The 18,826-nt window shown below is 31.1% G+C and overlaps 3 protein-coding genes across 3 annotated transcripts; 2 read left to right on the top strand and 1 right to left on the bottom strand.

The window, feature by feature from the left end:
* The first annotated feature begins 1,558 nt into the window (after positions 1 to 1,558).
* LOC111621491 (dimethylaniline monooxygenase [N-oxide-forming] 5-like) lies at positions 1,559 to 6,079 on the top strand. Its single transcript, XM_023363647.1, has 2 exons — positions 1,559 to 2,392; positions 4,044 to 6,079. Exons 1-2 carry the CDS (start codon positions 1,769 to 1,771, stop codon positions 5,013 to 5,015), a joined length of 1,596 nt encoding a protein of 531 aa, XP_023219415.1. The 5' UTR covers positions 1,559 to 1,768; the 3' UTR covers positions 5,016 to 6,079.
* On the top strand, positions 5,962 to 13,031 carry LOC111621503 (dimethylaniline monooxygenase [N-oxide-forming] 5-like; the record flags this gene model as incomplete). Its single annotated transcript, XM_023363659.1, has 5 exons — positions 5,962 to 6,054; positions 6,507 to 6,570; positions 7,349 to 7,501; positions 8,609 to 8,811; positions 12,126 to 13,031. Coding segments are annotated over exons 1-5 (1,419 nt in total), but the record flags the coding sequence as incomplete, so codon positions are not given.
* Positions 13,032 to 15,270: 2,239 nt separating this feature from the next.
* LOC111621490 (cathepsin L1-like) lies at positions 15,271 to 18,611 on the bottom strand. The gene is made up of 9 exons (XM_023363646.1): positions 18,205 to 18,611; positions 17,976 to 18,068; positions 17,740 to 17,889; positions 17,482 to 17,631; positions 16,314 to 16,437; positions 16,103 to 16,203; positions 15,720 to 15,877; positions 15,528 to 15,638; positions 15,271 to 15,441 (listed from the first exon to the last, which is right to left on the bottom strand). The coding sequence occupies exons 2-9, from the start codon at positions 18,063 to 18,065 to the stop codon at positions 15,342 to 15,344; spliced, it is 984 nt and encodes a 327-aa protein (XP_023219414.1). The 5' UTR covers positions 18,066 to 18,068; positions 18,205 to 18,611; the 3' UTR covers positions 15,271 to 15,341.
* Between the last annotated feature and the right edge of the window lie 215 nt (positions 18,612 to 18,826).

Raw genomic sequence — 18,826 nt, 5'->3', positions numbered from 1 at the left:
CCATTATCGACGGTCCAGAACTGCCAGATGGCGGCGCTCACCCGTTACCCGTACACGTTTTGGGCTAAATACGTGCGCCTCAACCTCAAATAAATAATTTTTGGGGTCTTGCTCGCTTATCTCTGTCGGTCCGTAGTCTCCTCTAGTTTGTCATTGTGTTCGTTTGCTTTTCGCGCTGTCTTACTTGTTAGTAGTATTAATAGTCGCGATAGCGTTTAGCTTTATTAGTATTAAGTAGATATAAGTCTTCCTACTAACAGCCACTTGTCACTAACTTCTACACTTAGCTATTCGTGGCGGCAGTCAATTATTATACACTCAGGATTTCTTTTAGACCCTTCGGGGGACTATGACCTTGCAGCCAAACAGAGGGTCTGTAGCCCTATGTATGCCGTTTAGAGGGATCCTACCTTTCTCTACTGTATCTCCTCTCCTCCCTTTTCCCTTACCCTCTTTCTGCCGGCTAAACACTGTGTACGGCCGATATCTTTCTTATATGTATGTATGTATGTATTATCGAATGGCAAAAACCTTAATTTCGAGAGTAGTGATGAGTTTTATTTTTAAAAAAAATTGTAAATGTTAATAACGAATATCATCATTAAGTCCGACCTCTCTCGAGATATGAAACATGACACCCTTCTATTTTCCCACCCCTTTAACCATCAAAATTTAATAGCATCAATGCTCCTTATACACAATCTATCATGCCAAATTTCATTTCTTATAGACCTTAAGATACACATACACCGAATTTTTTTTTTTAGGGTTCAGGAGGTCTTAAAATGTGGAGATTTACAAAAAACTCGAGGGTCAAATTTGGCACGATTCCAATACTTTCCCTTTTTATTTATACTGTATATAACAACCGGGAAAGTAAAATTAGGAATGTTTAGAAATGCATTTAACTTATCTCTACAGAATATTTTATTTTGTATAGAAACGTTCAAATAAAGGGTTTTAATAAAGAAAGAAATGTCTTGTTATTTACTTTCAAAATTAAAAAAAAAAAAAATATTAAGTAGGGTCATTTTGATTCGGGCAGTCTCAGTCAGGGGTTAAAACTCTTCCTTTTTTTTTGCACACTTTTACGCAACGAGTTACAATATACTAGCTCATTGCCTTTACACAATACAAATGGAACGACCTCTTGACTAAAAAGAAAATGGCGGACGTGTATTCGAGTTTCTTTTAACACGGCGTCGCTACAACCACTCTACGAGTGTGTTCGTTTATTCCTCCGCGTAACTCTGCGCCAACGGCATCCGTTTAAAGAGTTCCTGCGTAACTCATTCCTATATTCCTGCCGAATGTGCGCTCCTTCGGATGGAATAAATACTTCTATTATGAATGAAACCATTTTTAAAACACAGTTGTTTAAACTGGTTGAAAATATTAATGATGTACTTTTCAAATCCTATTTATTCATTACTAATACCATAGTAAAAAAATGAGGTTTCTGTGTCACATTCACATCGTTACGATATAAATTTGTTTCCGATGTTCAGATGTATTACTAATTATATTTAAATAGGTTACTAATATTTGCCGATTCCTTTTAATGAATTTAAATGTTATATTTTATTAGAAAACAAAGAAAATATTACAAATGTTTCCATTTGTTTTCTTACGTTAGAAATCCTGCGCAGTTAGTTGGTTGCGTAATCACAGAACCAAGGACGAGGTTCGGATTTACATTCGGAATCTGTAATAGATTGTTGGTTGTATTTCCTCTACAAATAAGTATCATTTGCCTGTGGAAAAAAAAATGAAAAAGGTGGCAGTAATCGGTGCGGGAGCGAGTGGATTAGCAGCTATAAAGACTTGTTTAGAAAACAATTTAGAAGTGGTGTGCTACGAATGGAACACCGACGTCGGAGGAATATGGTGTTACAAAGAGAAGGCAATCGAAGGTATGGGTTCGGTTGCCAAGTCTACGATTATCAATAGCAGCAAGGAATTAATGGCTTACAGCGACTTTCCACCTCCGAGTTCTCTTCCCAATTTTATGCATCATACCGAATTGTTACAGTATTTGAAGCTATACGCAGAATATTTCAACCTGATTCCCTTCGTTAAGTTTCGGCATCGCGTGTTGGAGGTTACACCCTCCACCGATTACGACGAAAGTGGAAAATGGATTGTCGGGGTATTAAACGAAGAAAACGGCAATCGGTTCAACGACGAGGTAAATGCAGTTATGGTATGCACGGGTCATCAAGGATATCCGAATCGAGTTGAATTTCGTGATCAAAACAAATTCTGCGGTAATATTATCCACAGTCACGAATTTAAAGACTTATCGATGTACGAAAATAAAAAAGTTTTAGTGGTGGGATCGGGAAATTCTGCTGCTGACGATGCCGTCGATTTAAGTTACGTTGCTCAAAAGGTATGCATTTTTTTTTTTAATTTAAACTTTGCTTTAATAGAACAGGGAAAACATATCTGTTTTATATCAAAACATTTATTATATCAATGAAAACTTTAGTTAATTTTGTATAAGTTTTATTCTTCTATAACGTTTCTAAATATTTAAAACGCAAGTTCCCATTAAATCCACATAAGTACACGCTTTATAAACTCTAAAAATCCTTTACGAAACACGAAAAAATATATTAAAAAAGTGTTAGATATTTATTTTTTAAGGAGAGGGTTGGCGTGACAAGTGCCAAGAGTTACCCACACACGATTTAAATTTTCTTTTGAATTTACCTTTCTTATATACAATTAGATCTGCGATATTTTAGGTTTAATTATAAAGTAATAACGAGAACAATGAAATAAATAAATAATAAAATATAAATTCCAAATCACAAACACAGTCACTTAACGAGTAACTGAAGTTACGTTTTATTTATAGCCCTTTAAACACTGAAATGAAATAATTATTAACTCAAGTATTATATATTGAATAAAGCTGAAAATGTCTATAGATTTGACCTATAAGAATCAGACTTAGAGAGGATATCCTTGGAGATAAAATATTTTATCTTGTAATTAATTATAATCGTATCCGGTTATAACCTATATAAAGGTCTTCAAATTAAAAATATTATATCCAACTCTCTTCCCGGAAGCAAATTTCAAACAATTTTGACTTAATTTACTTTCTGTTTATGTCTGACCACAACTACATTATTTAACCTTGATAAACTAATGTAGTTGTCTAGGCTATATCTTAGTGCAAATAGGGTGGAGATATTATAGAAAAGGAGGTGAACAAAATCGAAATGATGTTCAATATAAAACTGAATAGACTTAAGATTATACAAGTACTGTACGTGGTTAAATTGATCAAAATTTTGTTTATTTGTTCAAATATATAAGCTTATTCAAGTGTTTTTCGAATCATATACGCTTTTTCCTTAATTTGGCATCAATTTTGCACTTTATTACTACAAGACTGTTATAATAAACGTTTACTTTCTCGGCTAATTACATAACAGAGGGAAAGTATGGCGATCGGTCAAAACAATAGTACGCAGTTCTATTGTTTATACCGATAGCGCGCTGCTTCTATAAACAAGTAATATAAGAACAAGTATAAAAACTGCGTACGCAATGCTGTATAATCTCTCTCTCTCTTTTACGGTGTTTTCGTGCGATACTCTCACAACGGAATAAAGACATACTCGCATTAGTTTCAGTTTGTGAATGTGTCCACCTAAAACCATTGAACACTTTTGAATTTTCTCATTTTGTATTTACTTCATTTACATAGTTGAAAGATGATATAAAGACTGAAAATAACTTTTATATCATATAATTAAAATATATTTTTTAGGACGATTCAAAAACCATCATTAGTGTTATCATAAATATTGATAAGTTGATTATGTCAAGGTGATGAGTCATTCATTCACCACCTTAATGATGATGATGTAATAAATTGCAACTGAAACATTTACAATTTACATTCCTCTGTACTCTTACGTAAACACAATGGATGTTAAGTTTTTATCTTTAATTTTAAGAATTTATAGAGACTTTAATGAACAATCATTTAATAATATATATATATATTTTAATTTTCTCTGCAGACATATTTAAGTACAAGACGAGGATTCTGGATTTTAAGAAGAACGGAGGAATGCGGAAAGCCATACGACTTCGATTTTATCAGCCGTCCATTTGCTGCCATGATTAAATATCTACCATTCAATTTTACTTGTTGGTTTATAGAAAGAAAACTTAATAAATGGTTTAATCACGAAATATATCAACTGACACCTTCTCATAGAGTGCTGAGTCAATTTCCTACAGTCAACGACTTTTTACCAAGTAGGATTTTATCGGGAAGAATCATAATAAAAGGCAATATAGAAAGGTTCACGGAAAATGGTGTCATCTTTGAAAATGGAGAATCTGTAGAAGTGGACGAAGTAATCATGGCTACCGGCTATAATATAAAATACCCATTCTTAAAAAGTATAAGAACTGATAATAATGAAGTAGAGTTATACAAATATATATTTCCACCGGATATGAAGTACCCTACTCTTGGAATAATCGGATGCATAAATGCTCTAGGTGGTTTCTGTCCTGTTGGAGAAATGCAATGCAGGTATTTTATCGAAGTATTAACTAATAAGATAGAATTACCTTCTGTTAAAGAAATGAAAGAAGATATAATAAAGAAAAGGAACGAACTCAAAAAGACATTTTATGAATCGATACGACATACAATAGATGCTCCTCTAATTGAATATTTAGACGAACTGGCGGCTTTAATTGGTATCAAACCTAATTTGTTCAAGCTGCTTTACACTGATCCTATCCTTTTTAAAAAGTTGCTATTAGGGCCAAGTCTTCCGTATCAATATAGATTATACGGATCATATTCGTGGTCGGGTGCCAGAAAAGCAATTTTGTCTATGGAAGAGCGTTATTTGACTCCCTTCAGAACTCGTTACAAAGTTGAAAATAAGAAAAACTTTTGCAGTAGAATTATAATTATTTCCTTGCTTGTGATTTTGTTTTCGATACTGATAAAGTTAATGTTACAGTTGTAAAAGACCAATTATTCGGTCTTTTACCCAGGGGCGGATCTACGTAGGGATTAATAAAGCTTAAGCCCCTGAGCCCCAAGTGTCAAGGGCCCACAAAAATTGAATTACTATAATAAAATTTTAATACTTCATTAACTACTTTTACTATACGATAATTTAAGTTACATTATATTATTATTTGTATTGATAAAAAAAAAGTGCCCTATTGGATGTTAATAAGTCCTAGACCCCGAAAAACGTAGATCCTCCCCTAAATTTTACATGATTTTGGATAGTTGGATACAGTAATACGAAGTATGTGACAACTGTATTATGTTATACTCGCTTTCGTATTTAAATTTAACAGTGGAAATATTTTGTTAAGCTATTAATTAAGCTAGGATCATAAAAATAGAATTTTCTAACTAGATTTCAGTTTATGAAAGCTTGATTAAATAGCCATTATCAATCTTATTGCCAGATGTAATTCGTACTTAAGCTGGCTAGCGTGACCAAAGAATGGTATTTTCGTATGTAATACACGAAATTTTACAATTTTTAACATTAAAAATGTACTCTACTTTAAAAAAATACGGTATAAATTGTAAGATGTGGCCACCGTACTATAATATCCGCGATATTCAAAAACGGAACGTAAAAGGGTGAGTTACATCGAGCGATTAAATAAACAAATCGATGCCTCGTGTTCTTTTAGGCGAATCTCGAGCCTCCGTCCAGTTTCTCCAACGTATGATTTCGCTTGCAAACAATCACATGATACTTTGTAAACCACTCCTGCGACGTCAAGCTGATTTTTTACTATATTTTGACCTCTGGTGTTTTATAATATTAATAATATTCGACATTTTGTTTTCCTGCTTGGCCACTACACGTATAGAAAACTTTTTAAATATGGGGGATATAATATGAATTTCCAATATATGCTAATACATATCCGATAGTGACCGACATGGAAAATGTTATTCAAAAATTACCTGGAAATAATGAGGAAAAGGCGATGTTACGGTCCAATATAAGTAAGGATTTGGAAAAATATAAAAAGGTAAAAATGGTTTTATACTCGATAAAAAAAAAAGCAATAAAAATACAGTCGACTCCCCCTATAACACTGCCGATTTTTCCGTTTTATATGAATTTCATGTTGTACGAGTCACTTATATTTTACAAATACGTGTGCCGGGCTGTGAATGGCTGACGTATTTGTAAAATCTAAGTGACTCGTACAACACGGAATTCATATAAAACGGAAAAATCAACAGTGTTATAGGGGGGGGGTCGACTGTAACTATGAAAACTAAAAGGTTAATAAAATTTTTTGATGATAATAATCTTTCTATACTTAAAGCAGATAAATCGCATCAATTAGTTATATTAACGAGAGAAGAATTAAAGCAAAAGAAAAATGAAATAGCTTTGTCTGACGAATATGATTTAGTTGATTTTAAAAAAACAGTTTTATATACTTTGGAATGCTATTTAAAAAATTTTTTGCAGACAATTGATAGATCAGCACACAGTATAAAGGATACAGATGAACTAATCAATGGATTATTGAAAGGTAAAGTTAAGCAAAATCACTGCCTTATGATTTGATTCGTGTATTGTTATGAAATTGAAGATTATGCGAATAAAATTAAAAACTAATAAAATAGTTTATTTCCTGATTCTGTTCAAATTCACTAGTAAAAAATCAGCTTAACGTCTCAGGAGTGGTTTACAAAGTATCGTGTGATCGTTTGCAAGCGAAATCATACGTTGGAGAAAGTGGACGGAGGCTCGAGATTCGCCTAAAAGAACACGAGGCAGCGATTCGTCTAAAAAAAGACAAGAGTCGCCTTGGTATCGACACTGTAGTAATTATAATTGTAAAATTGATAGAAATTCTGTAAAAATATTATATAAAATAAAAAATTGGTTTAAAAGACGAATGGTAGAGCATTTTTGCATTGTTGAACATGTAAATTTGTTTATATCAGAATGTCGGTCTAAACGTTGATGAATGCTGGGAAAGATTTATTTGTATAAAAAGGAACGAGTTTCTTGTTGTTGGATAATCCACCGATGAGGCTGTAACGGCCAAATGCATTTAGAGAGTTTTTGGAGAAGTTCGAAAATAATAAAAGAAATAATGTTGGCTGAAGTATAGTATCTTTGTTGCTTATTTGTCTGCTGATATAAATTACTCGAAATCGGTTTAAGAAAGAGTACTTATATAAAATAAAAGATTATCTAAAGATAATCTTTTATTTTTAGAAATTTCACCGATCCCATTGTTTTACACTTTTTTTATTGATCAACAATTATTGAATCTTAAAATTTAAATTACGTAATCGAAGAATCATCTCAGAGGACTAGAAGCGAACAGAGCGTTAGACAGTTCGAATTGGAAAATATCTTCAGAATGAGTGAGGAATCCCATAAACAAGAAGATTTTTGTGAAGAAGAGCCCGTTGATCTTCCCAACATCAAGATGATGAAGTCAGATAGAAGTGAGAAGGGAGTTTGTATTTGTATCAAACCAATGAAGGGCGAGAAAAAGAATCGTAGAAGGAAGAAAACTGGAACGAAATCAAAACGCTCCCGCAGTTGCAGACTTAAGAGGAAAAAAAGGACGATTTGTTAAATCCGGTAGTCAAATAGGAATTCGTTGCCACGAGAAGATTTGCCCCAATTGCCGATTTCTTGCAAATCAGCGACCCAACGGCTCTTTTCCTAGCCATGTTTTCTTGGTAAAGAGTAGTTTAATCGCATCGTTTACAATATAATTTAATATAAATTTGAAAATTCTAATAAAAATTTTTCGATATATTATTTTTAAAATGTTCGATTTTTTGTTCCATTTACTTTTTATATAAATTTTTGATAAAAATATTTAAAATCCAAGAATATTCTTCGTATTGATTNAGTCAAATAGGAATTCGTTGCCACGAGAAGATTTGCCCCAATTGCCGATTTCTTGCAAATCAGCGACCCAACGGCTCTTTTCCTAGCCATGTTTTCTTGGTAAAGAGAAGTTTAATCGCATCGTTTACAATATAATTTAATATAAATTTGAAAATTCTAATAAAAATTTTTCGATATATTATTTTTAAAATGTTCGATTTTTTTTTTTTTTTTGGTTCTATTTACTTTTTATATAATTTTTGATAAAAAGATTTAAAAACCAGGAATGTTCTTCGTATTAATTTAATGTTAAATATTTGCAATTTCTAATGTTTTCCGTTGCCGAAAATATTATAAGAATTTCAAATTGATAATGTATTTCCAACGTTATCCTTCCATAAAAAATGGCGAATACGTTTGAAATCAACGTTCTATAATGAAATTCATAAAAAGAATTCTGTTCTGTATATTATCCTCTACGTCACAAATTAATTTACTTTTATTTAATGGAAAGTCAGTGTTAAGATCTTTTTTCGGTTAATAGCTTAGCAGATTGTGACCAGGAGCGGATCTACATAGACACTAATAACACTTAAGCCCTGGCCCCAAGTGTCGAGGGCCCATAAAAATTAACTTATAAATTTTTAATACTTTTTCATTAACAATGAGCAATTATCATATAGAAAAAAATAGTTTATAATATATATATNAAGTAAACGCCGTTATGGTTTGCGTGGGTCATCACGGATATCCGAACAGAATCGAGTTTCAAGATCAAGAGAAATTTTCTGGTAGTATTATCCATAATCACCAATTTAAAGATCCGAAACAATACGAAAATAAAAAAGTTTTAGTAGTGGGAGCAGGAAATTCTGCGGTTGATGCGGCTGTCGATTTGAGTTACGTTGCCGAAAAGGTAAACAATTTTATCTATAAGATTATTATTATTATTAGATAATAATTTATATATATTAAATAATAAATTTAAAATATTTTAAATAAAAATTTATATTAAAAAAGTATTAGAAAAAGGATCAAAATGTTCACTCAACATCACGAAAAAATTCTCAATATAGCTTGGATGCTATCGCTATTCTAATTTAAAATGGAATCGTATAAAATATTCATTATTATAAAATTTTCCTATACTATATATATAATTTAAAAAGTAAAATTATAATGTATAGAATTTAAAGATAATTTAGGAAAAAAAAAAAAAAATCAAGGTAATAAAGGTGTGAAAATTTCCTGTTTACCCGAATGTTTTCAGTTTTGAATTATGATTTAACATAAGTTATTAAAAAATAAATTTATAATAAAAAACTATGTAAGTACTATAATAAATAATGTCACCTTGACAGAGGAACGAGTATTAAAAAAAAAAATTTGTATTTAATTTAAAAGTCCTTGACTCCATTTTTCTTTTCATGCTAAAGAAATTAATATTTTAACCTTTAACTGAACCATCAATTTACTTAATGAACTCGTATATAACGATTAGGTATTTTATAATATTTTAAAAATCGTAATCGAGTATTAATAATTTCATTTCATTTATTAAATAAAGTTATCATTGTTATATTAGTAACAAATACAGTACTTATAATACAGTACAATATGCAATGTTATCAATTAAAATAGGCCTACATGAATACAAGAAAACAATTGCTCTTCTATCAAAAAAAAATTGTTCATACATTTCACTTATAAAAAAATTTATAATTCAACTTCTTTTTGTTTGATGAAAAAAAATGTATTTAAGATAAATAATCCTTCAAAAAGAATAATTTTTCAGCTGTATATCAATGTTTCATTGTTTTCTAAAAATAAATCATGTAATTATTTCTTTTTGGTCTGTAAAATTTTTATTTTGATACTTTATAACAATATAAACGTAAAAATCCAGTAGCGAGTTGCTTAACTTTCCCCGACAACATTTAAAACTGCGTGTGTGGCACCATCTGTTATGATATTTTATTTATTATTAAAATTTTAATATATTTTTAACTATTATAAAATGGCAAAATCTTGAGGGTAGAGATGGGTTTTATAAAAAAAATTGTATATGTTAATAACGAATAAAGACATTAAGTCCTACTCTACTTGAGATATGACACGCGATTCCTTTTATTCCCCTCCCCTCGACCTTTAATAGCATTCTAAGTGTTTTAAAATATAAAAATTAAGCGGTTTTTTAACGCTAATAAATCTCGAAAGGAATAATTAATACTTGATGATGTAAACGACACAGTTTAATTTTAAACTTTTTTATTAAGTAATTCGATTTTCAAAATTCTGAACCATACGCATGATATACAGAAAACAGTTTGTATATATATCGTGGCCTCACTTTAATAAAAGAAATAAATAGGATTCCAATGCAAAAATGTTTGGTTCTATCTGCTTACGTTTTCGAGAATTTCTGGTAAAGGATTTTCCCCTTAGAAAAAGCATTATATTTTAACATCTGCTGGAGATTGCGTGTATAACTAAATAGATTATAATCAGCCTTAAATTAAATGAAACGTTGTTAGTAGGGATGCAGGCATTTTTTTTTATTAAAGAGCGTACAACGCATTAACTTGCCAGCATATCATTAGGATAAATGAGGATTAGATGGTGAACACGTGTAATTAGAAACTATCCATAAATTACGTCCGCATTTTCCTATAAATTTTTACTCCCCTCTCTCTTGTCCCAGTTTGTCCAAGTTTCCCTAAAGAAAACATTAATATCAGCCCAATTACTAACCTCACCAGACTTCGATAGCCCCTTTATATTGGCAACCGATGCATCAAACACTGCAATAGGTGCTGTGTTATCGCAGAAAGATGAACGTGAAGAACTTCCAGTAGCTTACGCGAGCAGATTGCTCAAGCCAGCCGAAAAAAAATTATAGTACCACAGAGAAAGAATGTTTAGCTGTTATATGGTCAATCAAACACTTCAGACCCTATTTATATGGGAAAAAGTTTAAAATAATTACGGATCATAGATCCCTTAGATGGCTCATAAATGTTAGAGATGAAAGTTCGAAACTAAGTCCTTGGAACTTAGCGCTCCAAGAATATCAATTTGAGATCATACACAAATCTGGCAAAACACACAAATGCTGATGCACTGAGCCGCATGCCAGTGACAAAAATAGACGAAATGCAGCCGATCTTTAGTAAAGAACAAGTTTGTAAGGACGCCGATGGGGGGGGGGGAGATTTTTATTCCCTACCGTCGGGATAGCTCTAAGGTCTAAGCGTACGTGGGTGGCGATTTTGAGAGGCAGCAAAAGACAAGTGTTTCACAGAGGAACCGTTTATTCTTGTAGAAAATGCATACATATTTTTAGAAAAAGGTCCTTCGATTCAAAAATTTAAGATGTCTTCGGTCCGGATGACTGAAGGTTTTTTTCCGTGAAGCTGGAGAGGAGCCCCGGGGCGATGGCGTGTTAAAGTTAGGAGTCGAACAGTCACATGATAGCGGCGAGCGGAAGCACCAAGAGAAGAGGACGACGAACACCACAGGTGTAATCGACAGGGGACTTTAGTGGAAGCCCCGTTGTCCTTGGAATCGGTGTTTTTATAAGTTTTTCGAGATCGACTTGTTGCTAATTGGACAGACTTTACATCATCTCTTTCTAATTGGTCTTCCACCCGTCTCCAGGTGTAAATGGAGCTTCGTAAAGTTCGCGGGAAAAGGTCGGCTGGAGATGGTTCATCCAACACCATCTTTTAGACTCTGATCGTGTTTAATTTTTTTACTTTCGTTTTACTTTCTAAACTGCGTCTTAACTTTTAATATTTTAAAAATTTTCTTTTTCTATATCTAAAATTTTGTTTTTCCTTCTACTTTTTATGAGCGCTGACGTCAAAGTCCGGTGTCGCCGATTCGACACTTATATAATTTGTTTTCTTGACGGTTTATTTTTCGGGGGGGGGCTATTTCCGGGGCCTCACGATAATAGTAAGCGAAATACTACTGCACATTGTTCAAGGACTTTACGTACTGGACAAAAAGTGGGTATTGACAAGCATATGATTGTATTTACTGTACTTTCCTTATACCAGAAAGCTCTAAACAAAATCCCGAGCTACTCGTGCCTAAAAAACACGACTGAAAACATTATCTGGATTAAAATTAAGTTTTACAATTATTCTCTATGAAATTTTTTTATCAAAATATAGCTCATAAAATTCGTTTTAATTAACGGTTTTCGATTTGATTTATATTTTGCAGACGTATCTGAGTACAAGACGAGGATTTTGGCTTTGGAAAAGAATAGAAGAATACGGAATTCCATACGATATTAATTTTATAAATCGATCATTATTTACGTTGTTTCGTTATGTCCCATTAAATCTCTCGTGTTGGTATATGGAGAGAAATTTTAATAAGTGGTTTAATCACGAAATGTATCAACTTACACCTTCCCATAGAATTATGAACCAGTTTCCAACGGTCAATGACTTTCTACCGAGCAGAATTCTGTCGGGAAGAATAAAAATTAAAGGAAATATAGAGAAGTTTACAGAGAATGGAGTCATTTTTGAAAATGGAGAATTTATTGAAGTGAACGAAATAATATTAGCTACCGGCTATAAAATCAATTATCCATTTTTAAAAAATATAAAAATTGATAATAACCATATAGAATTATATAAATATATATTCCCACCCGATTTGAAATTCCCCACGTTGGGAATAATTGGTTGTGTATCTGTTATAGGCGGATATCCTGTTATTGGGGAAATACAATGCAGATATTTTACTGACGTGTTAAACAAAAAATTATTATTACCGACCTCGAAAGAAATGAAGGATGATATACTAAAACAGTTTCAAATTCAGAAACAATTATTTTATATTTCGGAAAGACATAATATTAATGTATTTTATATTGATTATTTGGACGAGATAGCTAACTTAATTGGTGTAAAACCGAATATAATGAAACTTTTTTGGACCGATCCTATACTTTTTAAGAAATTATTATTTGGCCCGTGTCTTCCTTATCAATACAGATTACAAGGAACTAATGCTTGGTCTAGAGCAAGGGAAGCAATTTTATCATTTGACCAACGTGTTTTGGTTCCACTTAGGACACGTTATAACGTTAATAATAAGAAAAATTTTAGTAAAAAGAAAATTATAATTCTTTTTACCATTATGTTTTTGTTTTTGGTATTAATAACGTTAAAATTTCGGAATAAAAATCAAAATATTCAAAATATGATTCGATTCGTTTATAATTTTATTTATAGTAAAAGCAAATTAAATTCGTTATAAAATTATAAAACGACTCAAATTATTTTTATAACAAAGTAAAATTTAATTAGATCCGTAAGTTTTTTTTTGGTATCTTCGTCCCAGTGGACATTAATAGGGCCTTTTTACAAGCCCACAATAGGACAGGTGAGGGACAATGCCAGATATATAATTGTAGATTATAAAAATCATTTATTATAAATTAGCGCATAATATACATATATAATTTTTGTTTATGTATGATTTTGTTATCAATACATACTGTACAGTACATGTATTTCTATATACAGTATAATAAAGTTAAAAAAATAAATATAAATTTTTCTATACATTTGTTTTATTGATGCATAAATTGCAAATTTTCTGTACTTCATAAATTCCATAACTTATTCTTTAATAAGACAATTGGGTTGTGTACAATTACTTTATGAACTCGAATCCTCTAAGATAAATAAAAATGATAATTTCGATGTTAATTAGGGGAGAGGGAAAACAATTTCCACTTTCAAATTTTCTGATTATTAAGCTTTTATACTATTAATAGATTTCGCAAATTAATGTTAAATGTTGGGAAGTGTCGCGCTCTTATTTCTCCAATTAGCACTCCCCCCCCCATAACCTTTCTACGTTTTGCGTATGGTTAACTCGCAAATGTTCGTATCAGGCCTCTTCTAACTCGTCATTTTTTGTACGTTTTCCAACAGTTGGAATAGACTATACTACCTTTTGTTACGTTATCCCTTATTACATTAATACCGAACGGTCAGGCACAATGACTAAGAAACACTCGACTCGAGACAAATCCCGCTGCTACGAAAGAACACGTCCGACGTGTTGTTTTCTGCGCGTAAATAGATTTTCGTCCACCTCTACGACTTTCAACCGCTTATTTTTACTACAGGTCGAGAAATTAATGAATTGGCACATACCTCACGCATATAATTATTCCAATCGATTTGTTCCTAGATGTAGTTGTCTTGTATTAAACTCCTATAGAATATAAGGGATCCTTCGAACCAGTTTTGACTTCGCAAACCTTTTTTTTCACGGCACGAACGAATACTCCATCTCCATTTTTGTGCTTCGGAAGTAGTAAAATATAAATTCATTTTGTGACTTCTTGAACAAAGACTTTTGGAATGTAAAACACCTTTAGCTTGGAAAAAACGAATTGCAGTTTCTTCGTCCTTTGGCAATTGCCAAATTGTGAAATCCACACGCACTCGAGAAAGAAAACAACAATTAAAATATGTAGATATGTTGTGCATCGCTTCTCTGGAGAAACGTACGAGTAATTTACATATCCACATGATGTTAAACGATTCATTAATACGCAAAGTAGTTTAGGAATTTAATATAAATTTCAATTTTTTAAATTTATATTTATCTTTATTTAGGACTTTTAATTATAATACATGAAGTATAGTATTTTATGTATAATTTACATCTAGAAAGTGATATTGAACGTTATACAATGAAATAGGCGCAAAATTATGCAAATCAATTTAGGAATTTCATGTATCGTCAATTGTTGGTTTTCTTACCTAGCGACTTTTGTAATTTTAAATCAAATTTAAATAGAAAGGAGTTATTTTTTGTTCAGTATTCTCTATTTAATTAACACTTTAATATTAACTCTACTGTATATTTATTACAAGCACACACCAAGAAAACACTACTTGGACCTTGTTTATTAAGGGTCGCAATCATTTTACTTTTTATTAAACCTTTCGCGGACCCCCCTAACGTCTTCCACGCACCCCCAAATTAATTTTGCCACGGACCCCATCAGCTGTTCCAAGAACCCTCAGGGGTCTGTAGAAACCATTTTGGGAAACATTGTTATCGAGTGAACTAGAATTACACCCAATTACACAACAATTCACCATAGTGATATTCGCGACGAATAAACAACACAATAAAGTGAATTCCTTTATTTACTGTATTACAAAATTCCTTTTTTTATGTTTATATAAGTGAATTTTTATTGAAATATTTTAAAATGTATAATTATAAATAAACAAAAGTAATTTTTAATGTGTACAAAAATAATATACGCGTAAATTGAAAAAAAACGAATAGTAATAAACTGTAATTTATTAGAAAAAAAATCATGTCAATAATTAAAAATATTACTTCATTACTATTACTATTTTAATATTATTTTTATTACATAATATTTAATAATTATACGATTGGATAGCTTGCAAATTTCGCGATGCCACATTGATCGTTCTTATTTCTTGCCATTAAAATGTATCCTTCCATACCCCAATCTTTTCCCCAACTGAAAAAAAATAATTAATTTTAATAATGAAAATTTAAAATAATACATATTAAAAAAACACCAGCATTTATTATTATTAAGCCTACCTATTTTTAACAATCCAATAATCCTTTCCATCCTTTGATCCATATCCTACAACTAGCACTCCATGATTGAAATCTCTGGCTTTACAGTGAGGATCATCATATATACCAGATCTATAAGAAAAAAAAATTATTAAATTATATTTTAAGGTAATATTCATTATTACTTTAAATAGTGATTATATTATAACGAACTTATAATGCATAAATTTGTTATCAGCGTGGATCGCTACTGATATCGGCCCTACTGTTGCTACAGCTTTCTTCAGATCATCTTCATTACCAGATGAAATTTTTACGTAATGTTTGCACGTTGTTCCTATGGTTGAATTCTTGAACCGACAATGTTCATCCTACAAAAGAAAAAAAAATAATTATTATTTATCTTTATTTAACTATTAGAAAATCATTAAGTATTTATTATAAAGTTTTGATTAAGAAGTTGCATATGTCCCCTCTGTCCTCTTGAGTACATAGATTTATACAAATATAGACTTTTAATAAACTTAATATGTTTTGATAATAGAGTTAATTAAAATAGCAGAAGTTTATTTCATTTCTTAAAAGTAATTACTTACTATTCCTTTGTAGGGATATGATTCTTCAGTATCTAAGCCATGGTTTCTCATAACGTAAACAAAGGCGAGAGTCATTAAACCTCCATTACAACCATCGTTTCCTACATAAACAGAAATACAATTTATGTAATCTGATATATATTGTATAATATTAAAAAATGCTATTAATTTTTATTTTTTTAGTTAATTTTATAATTAATTATTAACTTACCTTCAGATCTGGAACAATCTACTAAATTCTGCTCACTTAATGAAGTCAGAGTTCCTGTTTTTCTCTTCGTCTGCCCTTCCAAGGAACCAGTTGCAGAAAAAGCCCAACAAGATCCACATTCTCCCTATATGTTATTAAAAATTTTTAATAATAATCTACTAATATGGTAACTTAAATAACTTTTTAAAATTAGATTTATTAATATTAATTTCTGAAGTTCTCTAGAAATAAATTCTGTGCCATTACACGTCTTACATGATTTAATAAATAATAACTCCTGGAGCCTTTTGCATAAAGGAAGCAATACAGGCTGTAACACGTCCGAAACGTACCGGACAATTAGAGCCTTGGAAAATCACCAATGGTGCACTGGTATCGTAGCTGATAGCTCCCTAAACCATAATGCCGGGAAATTGGACCACTCTGACAAAATTGTACATAGTGAAATTGGTTCGCTCCAGAAGTCTACGCCACACTCCTTTTCTTCTACCATAACCAAAACAATACGCTTCCGACAATGTTCAAGAGTCAGAGGCAGGAATATTAATGGGCATCTGAATTGCAGTCAAGCTTCAGGATATTGTTCTGGCGGAATCATTTGTTCTCGTCACATCCCTCTGTAACTGATGCCGTGTGATATAGTGCAGCCCTCACCATCTGTCATCACGGCCTGAGGTGCTCTGCTGAGCTCCATAGACTGACCTAAGGATAGTCTTCATCTCCCACATTTACCAACAGATCGAACATCATCGATACTTTAACTTATCTTAGTAAAAGTAAAAATATCGTGAGATATATAAAATTCTGTGCCTGAAATTCTTTAGATAATAGGATAGTAGAAGAGCAGTGAGAATATCAAATAATTAGTATAACCGTTAAAAGCGAGAGTGGTGTAAGTCAGTTTTTCCAATACGCTATGTTGTTGCTAACTTTTAATTCCTGAATGCATTATTTACATATTCGTTGTAAATAAACAGGAAATATTTACGTTACTTACCCACTGGTAAAAGCACTTAACTTTAAGTCTAAACTTCTCAATGTTATGTAAAAAGGGACACCCTATTTTCACTTTTAACGGCTCATATATTAACAAAACTTTTCGTTATTATGTAAAATATGCAATAAATAATATGAAAAGTTTATCAATAAGTAGAATTTTGTGACTTACTTGATTTTTGACTTCAGTAACGTAACCTTTCTCTCTCCAATCAATTTCATCCGGAATTTTAATATTGGATGGGGGAATAAAAGTTGAACTGAAATCATCAGAATTGCTAAGTGCTGACTTATTTAATTTGCAGTTAAACCGAACGTGATTCTGTAGGAATTGAACAATTAATTGAAATAAGAATTTTCAATGTAATTTACATTTAAAAAAGTAACAATGGTATGCATATACCAATATAAAAAAATAAAATAAAATTACCATATCTGAGAGATGATTCATTTGAAGCCAGAAGGAATGCATCCCTAAATCAGCTTCTAAATTGTGCCTGTTGATCATATCTAAATTTTGCTCCCAAATCAAACGACGTGCAGCATCTTCCATCCAGTTATAACGTTTATTAAATTGCAACTGTAAAAATAAAATTTTATAATTAATTATTACTAAAAATAACATTATATAAATAATTTTTTACAGTTACTGGTGTTATACATTACTTTATATTTTTTCCAGAAAAAGTCTAATTCAGTTCTAAAAGGAGCAGCAGTAGCAGTTGACAAATAAAATAATATTAAAAACCAATTCATTATCTAAAATTTAGAAATTTTAAAAATTAAATATTATTCTTGAAATTTAGTATAATAGATTCAATATAAAATTATTAAATAAAGAATTAATAAAATATAAAAAGAACAGAGAAAGGAATAATGAAAAAGGTAAACTTACTTTTAAACGTATTATCCAGTATTAAGTACGATCAAATCGAAATTATAAACTGCTTGCAATGACACGAATGAGTTAATATATATTGAAGATTTAATCACGTGAGAGGATGAATAACTTTATTTTTAGTTTTGAAAATGATTTTGTCTTCTAATTACTTTTATTCGAACTTTGTTCTTATTATATATATTAATGTTTTCAACTTTTGTAAAGTTTTAAATACAATAGATAAATTACAGTCATATACCTAATATTAAGTGAGAATTATATACTGTATTTCCTCTATTAGACTCGGAAGAGTGTTGATTTTAAAACGTGCAAATCCCTAAGATTTATTTGAAGTTGCGGAGTCATGCAACAGGAGACGAATGAGTAAAAATTGAAAGAAATACAGTCGACCCCCCATATAACACTGTTGATTATTCCGTTTTATATGAATTCCATGTTGTACGAGTCACTTAGATTTTACAAATAAGTGTGTCGGGCTGTAAACGGCTCACGTATTTGTAAAATCTAAGTAACTCGTACAACATGGAATTCATATAAAACGAAATTATCTACAGTGTTATAGGGAGGGTCTACTGTAAAGTTTTAAATGATGTTTTGATTTTGACTTAATACTTTA

This window comes from Centruroides sculpturatus, unplaced genomic scaffold, assembly GCF_000671375.1.
Source record: "Centruroides sculpturatus isolate CEXI.00-Female unplaced genomic scaffold, Cexi_2.0 scaffold249, whole genome shotgun sequence".
Classification (NCBI taxonomy): Eukaryota; Metazoa; Arthropoda; class Arachnida; order Scorpiones; family Buthidae; genus Centruroides; species Centruroides sculpturatus.
Note: the sequence above shows the minus strand (reverse complement) of the source record. Positions and strands in the feature narration are given on the sequence as shown.

Coding starts and splice junctions, on each gene's coding strand:
- LOC111621491 (XM_023363647.1), top strand. CDS start 1,769: ATGAAAAAGGTGGCAGTAATCGGTGCGGGAGCGAGTGGATTAGCAGCT. Junction 2,393..4,043: donor TAAGTTACGTTGCTCAAAAG/GTATGCATTTTT, acceptor TTTTCTCTGCAG/ACATATTTAAGTACAAGACG.
- LOC111621490 (XM_023363646.1), bottom strand. CDS start 18,065: ATGAATTGGTTTTTAATATTATTTTATTTGTCAACTGCTACTGCTGCT. Junction 16,204..16,313: donor AGATTGTTCCAGATCTGAAG/GTAAGTTAATAA, acceptor CTGTTTATGTAG/GAAACGATGGTTGTAATGGA. Junction 15,442..15,527: donor TATTGGATTGTTAAAAATAG/GTAGGCTTAATA, acceptor ATTTTTTTTCAG/TTGGGGAAAAGATTGGGGTA.